Here is a 20,655-nt window from a genome sequence, read left to right on the forward strand (position 1 = left end):
CACTTGAGAATTTCAGATTTTTATTTTCTAAAAAAAAGAAAAAAAATCACATTTTCAAACTTCTCAAAATTCAAACCTTAATTTATGATAGCATTATTGCATAAATTTGGATGTATTGTTATTCCACTAATTCAACCCAAATTGAAACTTTAAAAAACCAATCTCAATTTTTTTTGGCTCGATTAATTTATTTTATAACATAAAATAAATTTTATTTAATTTTATTTATATTATTTATATATTATTTATATTATTTATTTTACTTAATTTTGTTATTTTATTTTATTTTATAACATAAAATTCTTTTGCTCAATTAATTGAAACTTGGATGCATTGTTTACTTTTATTTTGTTTCTTTCACTCAATTATTTATTTTTGATTGGGCTGACAGGCTCATTCTACATCGATGTGTAAGGATGTCCATCATCGAATGTCCATCATCGAGGTTGAAATTTTGTTATGCGGCCAAAATTTAAAAATTTTAAAAATCTAAAAACAAAAATAAATAACTATACAAAACATTTAAATAACTCATAAAAAAATTGCACATCAAGAAATTGGATCCCTCTCAACTCATATTAGATCCGTATTTAAGATGGACCTATACTAGTATCTAAATCTTTCACAACCTAAATGAATTGTATTGTTTTTCGTTATGAATATAACATATTGTTTTTCCTTTCCATATATAAAGATCTGAATTAAAAATAGATCTATACTAATATTTAAATTTTTCACCATCCAAATAGTATTATTTTTCATCATAAATATAACATATTGCTTTTCCTTTCCATATATAAAGTTTCATCCTATTTTCTCTTTCTATTGTATGAAGTTTTATATAAAGTTCCATCCTATTTTGTTTACTTTTTTTTTAACCACCTGCCAGTCCTAATCTATGGGAGACTCAGGATCAATCGGCATAGCTGTCACTATAACACCAAGAGTACATCCATCTACCTGCAAGTATATCAGTATATCTAACTACCTGCAAATCGATATACTAAGATCCTATGATTTTATTTACCTATTTTTATAAAGCTTTATATTTTAAATAAAACCTTTTTACCCTTTCAGTTTAAATGCCTAAAGCCCTTTTAAATGGTTATTTTATGTATTGGTGGTTCATTTCGACATTCTAAATGCTTTTACAAAAAGCCACTGATCAATATATATGACAACGAAAAAGTTCATTTGTTATAACGTAGAGAATATATTAATGTCGATACCAGCAAGTTCTGTAATTGGCCAATGCCAAAGTGCAGAGAGTCCATGTTTAGAAAGAAAATATTTGTAATATTTGTATATGAAATAACAACTCCCATCCACATGAGTTGAAACATGAAACAACATACTTACAATATTTCTCTTTCTAGGAGGGAAATCAGAGTTTTCGTACCGAGCGCAAACAGTTGGACGAATCCCCTGAAAATCCACAAGTGTGTCCTCAACATAATTGTATAATTGACAAGCCACCCATCATTAAATCGCCTACTATTCAAAGGACCTACAGATTTCTTCGGAACTCTCTTATTTCAGAGCGCCTTCTCACATCGATATATGTAAGTAGAAGTGCAAGAGGTGAAGATCAATTTTTCCATCAGAGTTCATCCTTGAACGTCGTAGCATCATCTGAAATATCACATGCAATATTTGCCGGCACAATTTTACCATAAGGTTACATGCCACTGCAACCTGCATCTGGTAACAACTAAACAAATGGGAAATTAAAAGATCAACCGAGATCCTTTGGTGTTGAAGAACATTCTCTATTTTTTCTCCGGACTAAAAGAATCTTCAATTGTTCGACAATTTAGATAGACAATTTAGATAGTATAGTATCCTTCTTGCCTCCTTCAAATTTCTTGTTTTTCTTTGTCTTGCGCTTTTTGTGTGTAATTGCAATGCTAATATCATTGGGAAAGAGAGTGCCCCACACGAAGGCATGCAGAATAGTGGTCAACAGCAGACTAAACACTGTGAGAGATGCAATAAAGGACAATGCCACAGCTAAGGATTGTGTAATTGGGTGTCTGACTTCATTTGAATATTTGATTGTGGCAACAGCAGCTCCAGTCATAGGAAATGTATAAGCCCACCAAGCAATAGAAAATCTGTAGATAAGGGCAGAATAACAGTTAAAGAGTTAGCAGCATAACAGAACATGTGAAAGAAAATAGGCCATAACTATAGTCGGTAAAACTTCCACAGTACAAAAAATGAAACATGGCAAATGTAATACCTGAATCCACGAAAGAAATTAAGTCGAACCACCTGATGTTTAGAAAAACAAATATTAGCTTTTAGGAGGAATTTTTCTTAAAGCAGCTGCAATCCTGATAAAATACACGACTAACAGACAAAAGTTTTGTACATACCAGAGAAGTATACAGAAAAAGAGAGATGAAATAAGCGATCCTTGAAACATAGCCAAATTCTCCTTGAATTTTTTCCCAAGCCACAGATGCTACACTAGGAGCCGCTATAAATAAGAAAAAAACAGGGTGAAGCTCTTTCGGAAGAGCCTCATTTGTGGGTAATCTCTGGTACAGTGTCACAAAAAGTACCAGGTAATGGGCCAGCCCCACGGCAAAGAAAAAAATAGCTCCCTCCTTCCATCCAGTTGTTGCTCCAAGCAATGCCCCAACAAAGTTTCCAACTATTGCCAAATAGTTTGAAGGATTAGCTACTTTAGATAATCTTCTACTACCTCCTGACATCCACTGCCCGTATATCTTTAGTTCCAAACAAAGTATAGGGGTCATAAAAACACACCATACAGCAGGATGTAGAGTAGTTGTTACGTGTGGTGGCACCCCAATAGCTAAGAACATACAAGCTATCCATGGTGCAAAGAAGAAATTCACTCTTACTGGATGATCATATTCACGCCGAACAGCTTCAAAGTAAAATATGCACTTCAATGTATATACCACAAAAACTGTAATTTGTGTGAGTAGACCCACACACCACAGCACCAAGTTGATAATATCAGGAACATGTAAAAACTCCATGGATGGGGTTTGCGCAAGTGTTTTCCAGAGAATGGCTTGACTGCCAACACCAAGACACATACCAAAGCATGATATTGGAAATCGCAGAAGAAACGGCCACTGTTTGTCAGTTGGAAGCACCAACTCCTCTGAATCCTGATCTTCATCAAAATTAATAATACAAAAATGAGTCTCCTTGGCATTGTAAAATATATGCAATTAAATGCCTAGAATAGAGGTCATATTACACTTACTATGTATGTTAAAATGTGCAGTAGCAGAGCTAATCAGCAAAAAAAATAAAGATATCAAAAATAAAACTCATACCTGATCACATATTCAAGAGAAGCGGAACCACAAGAATAAAAGTCAATAACTATCTCTATAAAAGGCTTCTTGTTTTGTTCACATGCCTAACATTTCTCTCATTGTGACAAAAGATAACACTCCTGTATATTCTGTTTATTTGTCATTTTGGCATTTACCATATTTATTATTAATAAAACTACAGAATTGTAATAGTCAATGAGAATGATCACTAACAATTTTCACATAATCTCCAGAGTACTGTTTGATCCATTTTTGACGAAATATGCTACTAGACTTTTCAAAATGGCACTAGGCACCTTGCTTAAATGGTATTTTGTTCAAGTAGCCAACCTGCATACAGCTCAGATTCCATCCTCACCCTTGTCTTTCTGGGAAGAAATGGTTTTAGTTAGGCTCAGTCAGCACTTCCATGCCTTAAAATAAACTCCCATCTATAATGACTTTTAACAAAATAGATTCCTCTGCATATGAAGCTACTTAAGATGAACAGGGTCCCAAGAAATTTTATCTTCAACAGAATGAAATTTTATCTTCAAAAAAATCCCAAATCCATAATCGGTATCTTTATTACACCTTTCCATATCCATTTCATGCCTTTATATAAGCAATATTCTAATTCAGACAGCCTGCTTTAATCATTTATTAAAAACCACTGTGACCACTATAAGAAACAATGTTTTCGATTTTCAATTTGTCTCTTGATCAAGGTTTCTTCCTTCTAAGATTACATGCATAGTACTTCGAATTGCACGTTTAATGTACTGTATTGCCCTTTAAGGACATAGGGAATCCAATGCTACAAAGAGTTTGGGAATCGCTCTTTATCCTTAAGCTTGTTATAAACTTGAACTAGTCTTGGAATAGGTAGCATCCTGATCCCTCACGTTTCGTGTTGCATGATTGAGATTAATGAAGCTTTTAGGCATTTATTCCAATAATTATATATTCATCACTAAATAGATCAAATACATTATATTAACAATTAAGCCTGTTATAAACTCAATGTTGTCTACTGCTCTTGGGAAAGGCAGCATTCTGATCCCTAACGTTTCTATAGCATACTGTATGATAGAGAACATAATGAAGCTTTAGGCATTCATTCCAGTAATTATCGATTCATCATGCTAAATAGATCAAATATACTGATGTTAACAATAACTGAAGTCTTATATCTCTGAATAAGGGGTTCAAGTCAAAGATGATTAGCGTGTATATCTTTAATGTAGCAAATCAGAATTTTAAATTCATAGAATAGAGAAATTTGATTAGGAAAATAGGCCAACTTAAATATATTAGTGTGATGTAGGCCCACCAACAAGACGCCAATGAGGTGCACATGAACATTCAACTCTACAAAGAAAGCCCTAAAATAACTTTGTTTACCAAAATAAGTAGAGTTTAAGTAGGCCGTGTTCTGACACATTATAATATGACCTTTCTCATCCTCTATTATGCACTTTTTGTTTATAGAGAAATTCCAAATCTGTTAGGATTTTTAACATGTAACTTAAACAGCAAAAACTCTCAAGTTCAAAATCACAAGTACAGCATAAGATTATCATTTTGGGCACCCAGCAAAAGATGTATGACTACCACAAACAAAATTCTAATATGGCAGATATCCCCAACCATCCAAGTGTCCCCTGGGAGAGGCACTTCCAGACTGAAATTCAGCCTGAAACCAAGCACCTTACCACACATTACACTGGTTGAACTAGTAAACCAACTTGGTGCAGCCTACTCTAATCCGAGATGAAGCAATAACCAACCCCAAGGCTAAAGACAAGAGTTGGCTCTAGTCCTAGAAGTTCACCAATGTAAGACATGATATATCGATTTTGGAACCCACACAAAGATCTATGACTACAACAAACTAAATTTTATTATGGTGGCTATGCCTAACCATCCAAGTGTCCCACAGGAGTGATCTGGATTCTGTAAACTATCATGGATATTCCACCAGAATAGATCATCACAAGAGATTTTATAAGTTTGTACCAACTCTTTGTAATGCAATGTTTTACTTGAGATTAAGATTTAATATTATTAGCATGGTGCTCAAAATATTGAAATCAAAAAGCTAAAACAAATGCCACACCATAAACAAAAAGAGCACAAGATGTAAACTGTGAAACCCAATATTGGAAAACCCAACCAAAAAAAGAGGGCTAGCTCTTTTTTCTCAAATATGAAATACAAGTCGAAAGAAAGTTGAACTTTCTAGGGAGTTTCCATTGACACTATGGCCTATATCATTTCTACAACTTCTTCCTCTATTCTACTCTATTATCCTACTCCCTTGTTCTAATCAACTATGGAATAGTAAATCAATACGATAAAAATGGAACCACTTCCTTGTGAAATTTAAATATTGTTGCAACTAGCTGGTTATTATTCTCCTATCATTTGATTATTTGTCTTCTGCAAATTATTTGCTGAAAATATTGAATAAAACACAACTGCAACTTCACAGAAAATAATTAACCACAGGAACTGAGAAAATTTTGCACACACACACAAATAATGAACACCAATATTTTTGGACAAATATCCCTGGGAAAACCCCAGTGTGGGGAAAACTAGTTCTGCAGATGAGTATTTTTATTTTTCTTCAGCGATATCTGTGATGAAGAAATTACAAAATTGTTTGGAAAAAATTAGTAAACATCCAAAAAATTATTTCTACCACTTTTGCAAGTCGATCTATCCTCCTGGAAGCAATTCGGCCTCCCTCTGACTCCTAATTTGTTCACACATGCAGCCTTGCCTCTAGCAAACTCGCACTCCTAAGAAAACAATTCAGCTTCCCTCCGGATTTCGACCTCTACTGGAAAAATTGACTTTTGTTAAAATTGGCAACTAGGGCCAAACTCCATGTGGGTCATCTTATTCATGGCTGATAATATTTTTATTAGATTCCTCTCGTCGAGAGGTGTAGGATTGATCTAAAGATCATCCGATTCCGATAAGTATTTATGGAGACATGAATTTATTTTGATTATGGAATTATTATCAAGCCGACCTACAACTCATGTAGGCTCAAAAGCCCAACAGTCGCATCTATTCAAACATCAACAGTTGTGTATAAATACAGGAGGATTTTTCCTCATTTGCACTCACTCATCTCATCACATCTCTCTCTCTCTCTCTCTCCTGCGCAGAAAAGAGGCTCTTCTCTATTGAGCAGAAAAGAGACTCTCTCTCACACGTGTGGAAGGAAGCTTCTAAACCTGAAGCAACAACTACAAATCCAAACTTTGACCAACGTTGACCATCAAACCTCCTCTTCTGAACTACTCTGTAGGTCCATCTGGACCTCCTCTGAAGGCCGCATTTTTTGGTGGTGGAATCAAGCCAATCTGACGGTCAGTTTGCGAGATATCAATTGCCCTAGTTTTGATGATGAAGCCGCTAATGCTAATGCTGTTGATCTAGGGTTTGTTACTGCTGATATAAATCATATTTATTGTACTATCTCTCTGCTAAATTATTGAAGATAAAAGAAGATTTGATCAAAATGTTTCCCCACACATTGTGGGGTTTGTCCCTGGCTAGCCGCCACATCTTGTGTCTCTTGTCTTGGCTTGTTTTCTGCTGATCGTTTAATGTTCTATTTGCACATTACTTATGCACATGTGATTGCTAATCTATAAATAAAAATAAGAAAGAAAAGTAAATTGCTCTAAGCATAGAACATACCATAAATTAACATGGTATTAGAGCTGAGGCGAAGACAAAGCCGAGCAAGAGCAAGAGCAATCACCGAAGAGAAGATTGGCAAGGCTATCCTAAAAGAACTATGGGGTCCTCATCACTCTTTCCTGCCAAGGACAAGCTCCGTGAGAAAGCTGACTATCACATATGGAAGGTGTCTATTGATCTAATCCTAGAAGATCAAGGAGTGTTGGACCATGTGAGAGGCAATATTGTTGAGCCTCCATCAAATGCATCCACTGCTGCCAGGAACAAATGGAAAACTAGAGAAATCAAAGCAAAGAAGATCATCTGGGACTCTATTGACAAGCGCTTGGTGGCCTACATCTCTGACCTGAACACCTCCAAGGAAATCTACAATAGACTGGTGAGTTTATTTAAATTTAATGATGCAAATCAAGTTTTGTTTCTTAGAAATAAGCTGAAGGAAATTAAGAAGGGTAAAGATGAGAGTATGCAAGCATACTTCCTAAAAATCATCGAGATCAGGAACGATCTCCTATCTATTGGGGAGACTATTATTGATAGGGAAATGGCACTCACGACTCTATCCGAATGGTACGTGTTCAGGACTACTCTTCTGAACAATAATGTAATTCCTGGTTTCGAGGAATTAATGGCTAGATGCATCCAAGAAGAAACAAGGGTAGAAAAGCAAGAAATGCCCATGCCTAAAGGTCCTCTTGCTGCCTTTTCTTCTCATGCTAAGAAAAGAAACACTTTTGGGACTAAATAAAAAAGAAAGGCTGGACCTAAGGGTGGAAGAAAAGGACGATGTTACATTTGCGATAAAGCAAGTCACTATGCAAGGGAGTGCCCTAATAGGAAGGACTCACATCGGGACGATGATCAAGATCCCTCTCATGACTATCAAAGGAATGACAAATCTAATAGCAAAGGTAAAAGGAGTGTTGGAAGTCAAGGAAGAGGACAATCATTCAAGAAGGCTAGAAATTCCAGGTATGAATCTAACATTGTTGAAAATAAGCAGGATGAATATTATCTACCAACTGCTCTATCTACCTCTGCTCCTTCTGACTCAATGGAAATTTGGCTCATTGATAGTGGTGCCTCAAGGCACTTCACTGGATACAAAGAAGTTCTCCATAACTTGATAGAGAAAGAAACTAACCTGGAAATTGTCCTTGGAGATAATATGAAATGTCCCGTGAAAGGTGTAGGCAATGTCTCTCTTAAATTGAATCAAGGTAAGATGATCCACTTACAGGATGTATTATATGTACCTGACCTCAAAAAGAACCTGGTGTCCATTTCGACAATGGAAGACAAAGGCTACAAGGTGGCTTTCATCAATAGCAAGGTACGTGCATGGAAAAATAATATTAAAAATGCCTTCACTCTTGGGTTTTGAGTTGATTCATTATATCAAGTCAGAGGAAGTCCAGTAGGTGTCATGTCTTGTGACACATCTTAAGCCTTGATCGAGAATCAAACCGAAAAGAAGATCAAGATCTTAAGGACTAATAATGGAACTGAATATGAATCTAATGAGTTTCATGACTTTTGTAAAGACGTCGGCATTAAGAGGGAGACTACTACACCATATACTCCTGAACAGAATGGTGTGGCAAAAAGGAATAATGTACGATTGTGGAAGTTGTTCGTGCCATGCTCCATGATCAAAGACTTTCAAAGTTTCTATGGGCTGAATCTGCAAACACCGCTGTATATGTACAAAACCGATGCCCTCATCAAGCATTGGGTTCTAAGACTCCTAAAGAAATGTTCACCGTGAGGAGCTCTCTAGAAGCTGACACCAGGGAACCAAAAGAAAAAGAGTATGACGAGATATTTGCACCTGTTGCCAGAAATACCACCATCTGCTCGATCATAGCCCTTGCGGCTTCACAAAGATGGAAACTACATCAGATGGATGTTAAGACCGTGTTCTTGCATGGTTCGATCAAAGAAGAGGTCTACGTGGAGCAACCCAAAGGATTTGAGATTTATGATCGAAAATCTCATGTATGCAAGTTGAAGAAAGCTCTCTATGGGCTGAAGCAAGCACCCCGAGCATGGTATGAGAGGATCGATAGCTACTTGATGAAGCTAGGATTCATTAAGAGTGAAGTCGATCCTAACCTTTACTTTAAGGTTGAAGATGACAAACCTCTCATACTGGTGTTGTATGTGGATGACCTCTTCCTAACAGGTGCAAACCCTCTCATTCACAATTGTAAGAGGGAGTTGGCTTCTGAATTTGAAGTGAAGGACCTAGGACTAATACACTATTTCCTAGGACTTGAAGTGTGGCAGAAGCCAGGAAAAATTTTCCTATCTCAAGGAAAATATGTGGTAAAGATATTGGAAAGATTCGATATGGTGGACTACAAGCCTATGACTACCTCAAGGATCTTAACTTTCAGAAGTTATATGGCAGTGATGTCGGACCAGATTTGGGAAATGCCTCTGAGCTTCATAAACTCATTCGCGTTGATGTTCTTGGTGAACCTCCGTCCGAACATATGTTTTGCAGTTAGCATTGTGAGCTCATAGTTGGTTGAGCCTCACTAGATTGATGCCAAGAATCTTCTGAGATGTCTTCAGGGCACAATCTCTCATTGATTGAGATACACTGCCGGAAATATGAAACTGCATGATTATTTGAATGCTAATTGGGCAAGCAGTGTGGTGGACCATAAGAGCACTTCAGGGTGTTGTTTCTCCTTAGGATCTACTTCGATATCCTGGATGAGTAGGAAGCAGAAGTCGGTGGCTTTGAGCACCGCCGAAGAAGAATATATTGCTGCTAGCATGGTCTCCTGTGAGGCAGTTTGGTTGCGAAAGCTCTTCAGTGAGCTATTTGGTTTTACATTGGATACCACTGTGATCATATGTGACAACCAGAGTGGGATTTGTTCGTCATAGGATACCATATTTCATGATCAATCCAAGCATATCGATATCAGGTATCACTATATTCAAGATACGGTGCAGCGGGGAGCTATAAGGCTCCAACATATCAGTACAAATGAACAAGTCACCAACATTCTGACAAATCCCCTAGGGAAAGTCAAATTCCTGACTTTCTGAGAACAACTAGGTGTTGTTCAAAGACCCTCCGATGAGGGTCCTGTATGATGCATTGAGCTCTGGGAGCTCCGGGGGGGTGCGGGGTACTTCTTGGAGCGACAGATGACTACAGGGTGATTCACCATCCCCTGGTGGTGTACATGTACACCCCATGACGACTATGTAGCAGGATGATTGGTTCTCCTGTGAGGTCTGGATGATGTGTTCTCCATGACGACTATGTAGCAGGATGATTGGTTCTCCTGTGAGGCCTGGATGATGTGTTCTCCATGGCGATTGTGTAGCAGGATGATTAGTTCTCCTGTGAGGCTTGGATGATGTGTTCTCCATGGCAATTGTGTAGCAGGATAATTAGTTCTCTTGTGAGGAGGGGATAATTAAGTTCTCCTGTCAAGGCATCCTACCCATGTAGTCTAGGACTCATGGGAAGTACCTATCATCTGATCAATGAGCAAGGAAACGAAGTTAGGGACCATAGTAGTACTGAAGGATGCATTGTTGTATCTACCGTACTCCCTACGCTAGGATGACCTTCATTGATCTGGGATCAATGATACTAGTCTGGAACCAGTGGTAGGAGTTGTACCTACTATGACACTGACTTCGGGTCGATTGAGACTGGTCTGGGACCAGTGGTACATACTCTGAGACTGACCTCGGGTCAGTCCAGGACTGGTCTGGGACCAGTGAGAGTGGTACATACGATGACGCTGACTTCGGGTCAGTTGAGACTGGTCTGGGACCAGTGGTACACTCTCTTAGACTGTGATACTGGTCTGGGACCAGTGGTACACTCTCTTAGACTGTGATACTGGTCTGGGACCAGTGGTAGGAGTGGTACCTACTATGATGCTGACTTCGGTCGGTTGAGACTCGTCTGGGACCAGTGGTACGCACTCTGAGACTGACTTTGAGTCAGTGGAGGATGATACTGGTCTGGGACCAGTGGTAGGAGTTGTACTCACTATGACGCTGACTTTGAGTTGATTGAGACTGGTCTAAAACCAGTGGTACATACTCTAAGACTGACTTTGAGTCAGTATGATACATCCTCGATCATGTCTTCTTCTTCATAATTTGGACAAAAGCAGAGTAGAACAAAACAAAGCAGAGCAGTACAGATCAGTACAGGGCAGAACAAGACAAAGAATAACAGGCAAGATAGAGCAGAGCAACGCAGGGGTCAAGTTGTACAAGGCAGTGCATTTGATGGACAAATAGTAGCGACCGACATACAAATTGCAAATGGATTTCTCCCTAGTTGAAAGGGACTGTTAAAATTGGCAAGTAGGGCCAAACTCCATGTGGGTCATCTTATTCATGGCTGATAATATTTCTATTAGATTCCTCTCATCGAGAGGTGTAGGATTGATCTAAATATCATCTGATTCCGATAAGTATTTATGGAGATATGAATTTATTTTGATTATATCAAGCTGACCTACAACTCATGTAAGCTCAAAAGCCCAACAGTTGCATCTATTCAAACAGCAATAGTTGTGTATAAATACAGGAGGACTATTCCTCATTTGCACTCACTCATCTCATCACATCTCTCTCTCTCTCCTACACAGAAAAGAGGCTCTTCTCTACTGCGCAGAAAAGAGACTCTCTCACACATGTGGAAGGAAGTTGCTAAACCTGAAGCTGCAACTGCAGATCCAAACTTTGACCAGCATTGACCATCAAACCTCCTCTTCTGAACTGTGTTGTAGGTCCATCTGGACCTCCTCTAAAGGCTGCATTTTTTAGTGGTGGAATCAAGCCGATCCGACAGTCGGTTTGTGAGATATCTACTACGCTAGTTTTGATGATGAAGCCGCTAATGTTGATGCTGCTGATCTAGGGTTTGTTACTGCTGATATAAATCAGATTTATTGTACTATTTCTCTCTGCTGAATTATTGAAGATAAAAGAAGATTTGATCAAAGGGTTTCCCCACACATTGTGGGGTTTGTCCCTGGCTAGCTGCCACATCTTGTGTCTCTTGTCTTGGCTTGTTTTATGTTGATCGTTTAATGTTCTATCTGCACTTATGCACATGTGATTGCTAATCTATCAATAAAAATAAGAAAGAAAAGTAAATTGCTCTAAGCATAGAACATACCATAAATTAATAACTTTCCTGTGCAAATCAATCTCTCGTGCAACCTCTCCTACCGCTAGCAACTCGTCCTCCTGGAGAAATTCACACTACCAACTAGGGTAATTCGCACCCCTCTATATAGCAATTCGTACCACTGGAAAATCAGCCTCTCTCTACAGAAAAATCGATCTCCAACTATCTCTGAAAATCTTTGTGATAAATTTCTTTGGCAATCCTGTCTCTAAACATTGTTGATCTCACTATGTTGATGCCCCTCCGTTGCCTCCATGTCGTTGCTATCACTGCAATTCTATGTCTTGATCTCCCACTGATCTATTCTCCAAGTGCCCATCTATTTCCTCTTATAATCTCTCATTGATGAATCAACATCCATGATCTAATCACAATCGATGGCTAAGATAATCTTGACCTCTTCTCATGACTTTTTCGAAAGTATCTAAAGGAAAATTGATTTACCCAATTAATACTGATTAATTAAGCCATTTCCCTAAGTTAGACTGACTAATTAATTCTAATCAACGTGTTTTCCTGTGATACCTTTTTTGGGTATTGGAGAAGATGTGTTCCTTAGCCTCATAGACACAATTTGAGACTAGAGCACATGTTCGAGCTACACAAACTGACACTCCCACTTAGCGAGGAAGGTGTTCAGGATAACACCCAACTTATCTCTGAAGAAGATGAATCTCACCTTCCCCAAAGCCCTCGTCAGTATACCTACTATCTGCTCATCAATGGGTATATACTGTAGTTGAACAATCCTACGTTGCACACAATCCCTGATAAAGTGGTATTTGATGTCTATATGCTTGGACCTATCATGAAACACTAGATTATCTGACAACCTAATGCAACTCTGATTGTCGCACTGTATCAATGTTGTCTCAATCCTCTAATCAAACAAAGCTACTAGTAGCTTCTGAAACCATATGGCCTCGCATGTAGCCATGCTCGCTGGTATGTACTCTTCCTCTGCAAAACTCAGTCCCATGAACTTTTGCTTCCTATTGTACCAAGAAACACCTCCCAATCCCATGCTGAAGAAGCTCCCTGAAGTGTTTTTCCGGTCCACTGTGTTAGCTGCCCAGTCTGCATCAGTATAGCCAACCAATCTAACACAATCACCTCAAGCATACCTGATCCCATACTTGATAATGTTGCGCAAATATCTCAGCACATGTTTTGCTTCCATCCAATGCACTCTCTTCAGCTCCACCATGAACTGACTAAGAGATTTTACTGCATAGGTTATATCTGGTCTGGTCTCTGAAACCAGATTCACTCTTAGAGGGCCATGTGTCTAAATCCTACAAATCTGGAACGATTCGACCTAAATCGTGTCTGGATTTCTAGACACGTTGTGTCCGATTGGGACACAATCAAACCCGGATCGTGTCCCAATCGAACACATTGTGTCCCAAAATTCGGACACGAATCCGGATTTATGGGACCCACGCGGCCAATAAAGGGCGGAAATGACTCTTTTTTCCCTCATTTGTTGTCATTTCTTTTGCAATAGTTGAGATGTGGGTTTGTTGTGAGGAGTTTGGAGCAAGCAGCCAAGGGTTTGGAGCGTTTTCAAGGATATTCAAGCAACAGGTAAGTGCATTTCCTCTCTATTTTTTTGCATTTGTATTACAACAGCTTGTATATGCATTTCTTTTACAAATTTGTGCATGTTTTGTTTATTTTTTTTTACAGAATTCATGGCTCAATCAAGGGAGGCAGGTAGGGGGAAAAGGAAGGGGAAGAATGTCCCCATTGGAGATGCCCCTCGCCCCCCAATATCACCAGTCTGCTGCAAGTAATGTTGAGGGAAGACTTCCTCCTAAAGGTAACATTAAGAAATATCCCTTGTGGAAATATGTCACAAGAGAAGATGGGCCAAGCAACAAGGGGAAGGGAGGACGCAATGTGAATTGGAGATGCAATTTTTACCACAATACTTTCACAAGCACATATTACCGTGTGAAAGGTCGAGCTTGTACACAAGTTTCTTTACAAAAGAGGAAAGAAATGGAAAAAGAGTTCATTGTTGGTATGGCAAATGTGGCTGCAAAATTAAAAAAAAAACCAAGAATGATGACTCCCTTCAATTTTTTAGGAAAGGCACCACCAAATTTGCATTTGAGAGTTCTATTGGGGGACAAGCAGCAAAAAGAAAGGCAATTTCACTTGATCCAATGGACAAGATTTTTCAAAAAGAGAAACAGGAAGAATTTGATCTCACCATTGCCTTTTTTCTATCAAAACTCCATATCTTTAATGTTGCATGCTCACCTCTATTTATTGAGATGTGTCGAGCTCTAACTCATGGGTCTCCATCATGGTATGTACCTCCTGGTTCAGAGAAGCTTAGAACCACATTGTCGATGAAGGCAAAAAAAGAGGTGCAAAAAATGCTTGAGCCTATTAAAGCATCATGGCCAACATCTGGGGTTAGCATTGTTTCTGATGGGCGAACAAATCCAACACGACACCCACTCATCAACTTCATGGTGTCTTCCTTGAATGGTTCAGTTTTCTTGAAAGCAGTGGATACACTTGGAGAATACAAGGATGCACAATTTATGGGTGAGTTGTTTATTAAAGTTATTGAAGATGTAAGTGTTGATTCTTGTGTGCAAATCAGTACAGATAATGCACCTGTTTGCAAGGCTACTGGCATGATTGTGGAAGCTAAATATCCACAAGTGTTTTGGACACCTTGCATTGTCCATTCATTGAACTTAGCACTGAAATCCATTGCTTCTTATGTGCTTTGGATTGGTAACATTATTGAGGATCCACAACATATCCATAACTTTGTGCAAAATCATACAAATGCCCTCACTATCTACAAGGATTACAACAATCTATCATTGTTAAAGATTGTTGATACACGGTTTGCCTCTTCATTTATCATGTTGAAGAGGTTGAGGGAGGTCAAGACTGCTCTCTGGGCCATGGTTATTTCAGAGTTTTGGTCCTTTTGGAGAAAGACAAATCAACTAGCCTCTAAAAGAGTGAAGGACACAGTGCTAGATGATGCTTAGTGGGAGAGGGTAGATCTAATTATTCAAATCATGGACCCTATCATTTCTTTGCTTCGATTTGCAGATACAAACAAACCCATCCTAGGAGAGGTTTATGAAGGATAGGATTCCATGATTGAGTCTGTGAGGAGCAATATTTTACAGAGTGAGTGCCCCGAGTATGAGACATCACCAAAGGCCTTCTGTGGTACTATACAGGATATTCTTGTCAGCAAATGGGACAAGAATTGCACACCTTTACATTGTTTGGCTCACTCATTGAACCCAAAATACTACAGCCATGAGTGGCTGAATGGTGGACCTTCCCGCAGATTCCCTCCTCACATGGATGGTGAAATATCACAGGGGAGGAAATATGCATTTAGGTAGGTTTTTCAGGATAGAGCATTGCTTGATGAGGTGGAGGATGCCTTTGCAGAGTTTTCCACTAGCACCGGTTGATTTGCAGGATATGATGTGATTAGAGACAGGGGGTCTAAGAAGCCCTATTCTTGGTGGGAAAATCATGGGGCAACAAGCCCTCTTCTGCAGCAGTTAACCATGAGGCTCCTCTCTCAGGTGACTTCATCCTCTTGTTGTGAGAGGAATTGGAGCACATATGGGATTTGTATAGTGTTAAGAAGAGCAAGCTTGAGCAGTCCAGGGCAGAGACAATGGTGTATGTGCACACCAACCTTCGTCTTATTTACAGGCAGAGGGAAGAGTGGTTGAAGGGAAAGACAAAGATGTGGGATGTCTTTCCTGATGATATGGGTTTGGACAGCAGTGTTGAGTTGGCATTGGCCAACATGGATCTCAATGATCCAGTGCTAGAGCCTGTTAGATTTGATGATGGTGATATTGTAAAGGGCTCATCCTCCACACCAGCAAATGTAGAGACGACTATGGATATAAGGGAGGAGAAGGATGCAAAGGAGAGTAGTGGTGACCATGATGATGAGGGCAGTGATGTTGATTCTGATGATGACTATGAGGATTGATGACTCATGAGTCATGGGCTACCTACTGCCTTGAGGCTTGTATACCTGTAATTGTTTTGTATTTTCTATTTCTATTTTCCATTGGCATTGCACTACCTATGTAACACATTTTGATTTTGATGACTTAATGAGAAAACTACAATTGTCAGTGTCTTTATCTTACTATCTTGTCTTTCTCCTATTTGAACATTGATGAATTGAATATATATTATGATTTATCATTTATGAATTTAGAATTTATGATTCATTGATTTATCATTTATGTGGCATATATTTTAATTTTGTATGTACTATGCATGCTATAATGTTACTAACTTACTTTGTAAACAGTAAAACTTACATCTAGATGAAGATCTATGTTTGAAATCAATGAATATGCATCATTAATGAGAATTTGTGTAAGAAATATCTAATTTTTAATATATATATATATATAAAATAATACATAACGTGTCATGTTCCGGGGGGTCAACATGACTGAATCCGAAACTCGAATCCTCGTATCCGATGAAGCCCAAATCCCCGTGTCAGGTTACTTAGGGCCTGGTGTTGACCAAATATATGAGAGAGTCTATCAACTGCCTGTACAAGGTGCGGTCTATATCCTTTTCCCTAGATGCATCTATCTTCCTCCAATTAGTGATCATTGGTGTAGACATGGATCTGCAATCCTCCATTCAAAACCTCCTCAGGATCTCTATGTAGTGTTTCCCTTGTCCAAGGAAAATTTCACCATCCGTTTTTCATACCTCCATGCCTAGAAAATATTGCATGAGCCACAAATCCTTCATCTTGAACTCAGAAGCAAGATCCCTGTTGCACTCCTCTATGAGCCCCAGTGAACCTGTCAAGAACAAGTCGTCCACATATAGGACAAGAATGAGTATATCACTACCAACCACCGAATACTAGAGTTTCATGTCCGCCTCACTCTTCAGGAAGCCCATGCCCTGCAAGTACCAATCGATGCGCGCATACCACACCCTGGGAGCTTGCTTGAGCCCGTACAAATCTCTCTTCAACTTGCACACATGGGTCTCTCTGCTTTATGCCACAAATCCCTTTGGTTGTTCAATGTACAACTCCTCCATTTCACCATTTAGGAACGTGGTCTTGACATCCATCTGATGGATCTGCCATCCCATTTGTGCTACTAATGATATCATAACTCATATAGAAGTGTACTTGGCCACAAGAGCAAATGTTTCCTCATAATCTATTTCATCCCTCTGAGAGAACCCCTTGGCCACAAACCTAGCTTTGTATTTCTTGATGCTACCATCTGCATCGTGCTTGATCTTATAGATCCAACGTGATCCAACCACTACTTTATCTATTGATCTCAGTACAACCTCCCACATATCATTCTGCATGATTGATGAATATTCCTCTACCATTTCATCCCGCCACACCTATTGTTGTGCAGCCTTCTAATAGCTAGAAGGCTCGCTATCCACCAACTGATTGACAAACGCCATGACCAATGTACCTCTCTGATTGTCTCTGCTCTCTCCTGCCCATCCTAGGAGTCCCGACAAACTCCTGAGCATCCCTGAGTGTCTGTTGAACCTCCCGATTCCTTCTACCAACAATGGAGTTAGAAATATCCACCTCTATATCCTCTTAATGCATCTCCATGATCTGCTACTCCATGCTTTGTGAGTTCTCAAGAACACTTGCACCTTAGCTAGTGCTCATACTTGTGACTCTACTCGTGTTTTATTGCCCTTGATTCCACTGCTCAACTCTAGGAGCTTCTACTTGTTACTCACTCTAATCTTCAACTGTTGGCAATTCTCTAGACCTCCTATATGCCTTGTCTTCCATGAACTTGACATCCTGCCTGACTATAATCCTCCTGGCCCTGGGATGAAGATCCCATATGCCTTAGACGTTTCGTTGTACCCAATGAAGTAACCTCGCTCTACAGTTTGATCCAACTTCGAACGTGTCTCTCCTATAATGTTACAATATGCTAGGAAACCAAATATCCTAAAGTAACTAATATTTGGCTTCTTCCCTTTGAATGGCTCCTCGGATGTCATCTTGCCAAGCACTCTATGTGGGACCTTGTTCTGAATATAAACCATCGTACTGCATGCCTCTTCCCATAAATAACGTGGGAGATCCTGGTCATACAACATCACCCTAGATGCCTCCGAAGTAGAACAGTTCCTCCTTTCAAGTTTTAGCAACCCCATTTTGCTATGGTTTGTAAGGAATCGTCCACTCTCTCCTGATTCCTTCCCTGTTATAGAACTCCTAGAATTCTTTGTTGGTGTACTCACCTCCATTGTCTGACAGAAGAGTCTGGATCTTTTTGCATGTCACATTATTAGGATTGGTCGATCTGACCGTTTTCAGCCCTAACCAATTTGGACCACAAATGGCCGGCCATTTTTTTCGAACCAGCCCATTTTTTCTGAACCTACAACGAACCGGTCAATTCGGTGCAGCCACCTAACAACTCATGCATGGGGCACATTCAAGCGATTTTTTATTATTTTTTTATTTTTTAATATTTTTCTTAGTTGATGTGTGAATGGAACTGGAGTGTTTTTTAGCGAATACACACCAATAAAAGGAACCGTTTGGATCAAAAATGGTTGAATGACATGGTTTATGTTCAATACAACCTCAAGTTGAGGCAAAACTAGTTGCTAAACAAGAAACCTGAATCAAGCAACATAACTTTGGATGACTTTGATCCATCATCATAGTGGGTTATGGAAACCCAGGAACCAATATTTGACAATGAAGATCTTTCTTGGATGGTCTTGGACCCACTTTGAGCTCCACCTTTGGGCCAGGGGAATCAAGTCAAAATCTCACTATATATCCTTAGTCTACTACTGCTAATTCTAAGGATGAAGACGAGGGGGAGGTTGAGGATGTTGATTATGATTAGTAATTTAGTACTAATAGTATTGTAGTTTAGTACTATGCTTATTTTTGGACTTCAAAGGCCATTTAGAGCCTATATCTTGATGTATTTTGTTTTAGACATGTATTGCACTAAGTGTTATTTTGGTATTATCATATTATGCACTCTTGCTATATAAATGAGAAATTTTTCATATTTATGTATAAATGGTTTGAACTTATATGGATGCACATGCATAAATATGGTTTTCTTTAAAATTTGAACATATTATGTATTTTTGCTCAATTAGTTTTTTGGTCTAATTTGTTTAACGGTTTCCGTCTAGTTCTGACCAGTTCCCAGTTTGACGGGTTTACTGGTTCGATGATCGGTCTGGTTGCGATAACTATGGTCGCGTTCTCCACTAGAGCCTTAAAATCCTAAAAGCGACTAGAGACCTCATCCTTGGCAGGGAAAATTTTAGGGGCTAATATTCGCCCATGGGCTAATTTTCTGACTTTTTCCAAAAAAAGATTCCCTAATTTCCATTTTTTTGTAAAAATGATTCGCCCAAATTTTATAGAATGAAATTATTTTAACCTAAAAATCGCAAAAAAATTATATATAGGCTATATAAAAATATTATTTTTTTGAATATTTTTACAAAAATATCTCTAGACATTTTATAGATTTCATATTATGGACTAGTGGGATTCGCCAACGTTTCTAAACTTTAAGATATATTTCCATCCTTAAAATTTTTCTTGATCCTTGGTCTTCAAGAAATAGATCTAGGTCTTCCTAGAGAAATCAACAATAAAAGTTGCAAAGTACTCATATCCCCTGAGAGATTTCATTGGCATCGCCCCCACATATATCTGAATGCACTAAGTCAAGTATCCTTTGCGATATGTTTTCACTCCTTGGAAAAGTTGCTTTCGCAAACTTCCCCAAGACCCATCCTCTACAAACATCATCATGCTCTATTCTCACCTATGGAACACCTGTCACCGTCTCACGAAGCAATCTCAGTGCTCTATGATGAATATGGCCCATCCTCCTATGGCATAGCTCCCCCTAGTCGCTCAGACTGCTATGGCTAACTAGTGCCTAGGAGTGACCATCTGCAACTTGTACAACTAGCCCTTCTTCACCCCAATCGCTATAAGTGACCTCCAATCCTTGTCCTTCAACAACACCTTTTGCCCCTTAAAGATAACATCATATCCTTTTTCCTAAAGGATGGACGCGGAAATCAAGTTCATCCCCAAGCTTAGCACATGCAACACATCATGAACAGGAATCAACTTTCCATTCTCCTCTAAATTAGAACAACCCCTCTTGCAACTGAGTTGCACTTGGACTTGTTTCCCATTTGAATATGGAATTTGATGTCCTCCTCCTTATAGCTGGAGAAGTACTTTCTAACTCCTATCACATGGAATGATTCTCCACTATCTATATACCAGACACCCTGTGAAGTTGAGCTAGATAGGTATTAGTTTTTGTAGCATTGGATGTGTTTTAGCCACGAAATTTGGTGGAGGCTAGAAAACATGAGATCTCCAAAACCCAGAAA

At 38.9% G+C, this 20,655-nt stretch overlaps 1 protein-coding gene across 4 annotated transcripts in view; it reads right to left on the minus strand.

The window, feature by feature from the left end:
• Window positions 1-1,426: 1,426 nt before the first annotated feature.
• Window positions 1,427-20,655, minus strand: part of LOC149160104 (S-type anion channel SLAH2-like) — a 208,592-nt gene continuing 189,363 nt past the window's right edge. For all 4 annotated transcript variants that reach the window (XM_089436608.1, XM_089436609.1, XM_089436610.1 and 1 more), the window contains 3 exons: window positions 2,379-3,149; window positions 2,243-2,274; window positions 1,427-2,114 (listed from right to left, as the gene is read on the minus strand). In XM_089436608.1, coding sequence (XP_089292734.1) covers window positions 1,814-2,114; window positions 2,243-2,274; window positions 2,379-3,149 — 1,104 coding nt within the window. In that variant the 3' untranslated portion in view covers window positions 1,427-1,813. The remainder of the gene's footprint in view (window positions 2,115-2,242; window positions 2,275-2,378; window positions 3,150-20,655) is intronic.

The sequence above is a fragment of the Pinus tabuliformis genome, chromosome 5_2, assembly GCF_031772625.1.
Source record: "Pinus tabuliformis cultivar Carrire ecotype Pingquan chromosome 5_2, CPIR1, whole genome shotgun sequence".
In the NCBI taxonomy this organism is placed as follows: Eukaryota; Viridiplantae; Streptophyta; class Pinopsida; order Pinales; family Pinaceae; genus Pinus; species Pinus tabuliformis.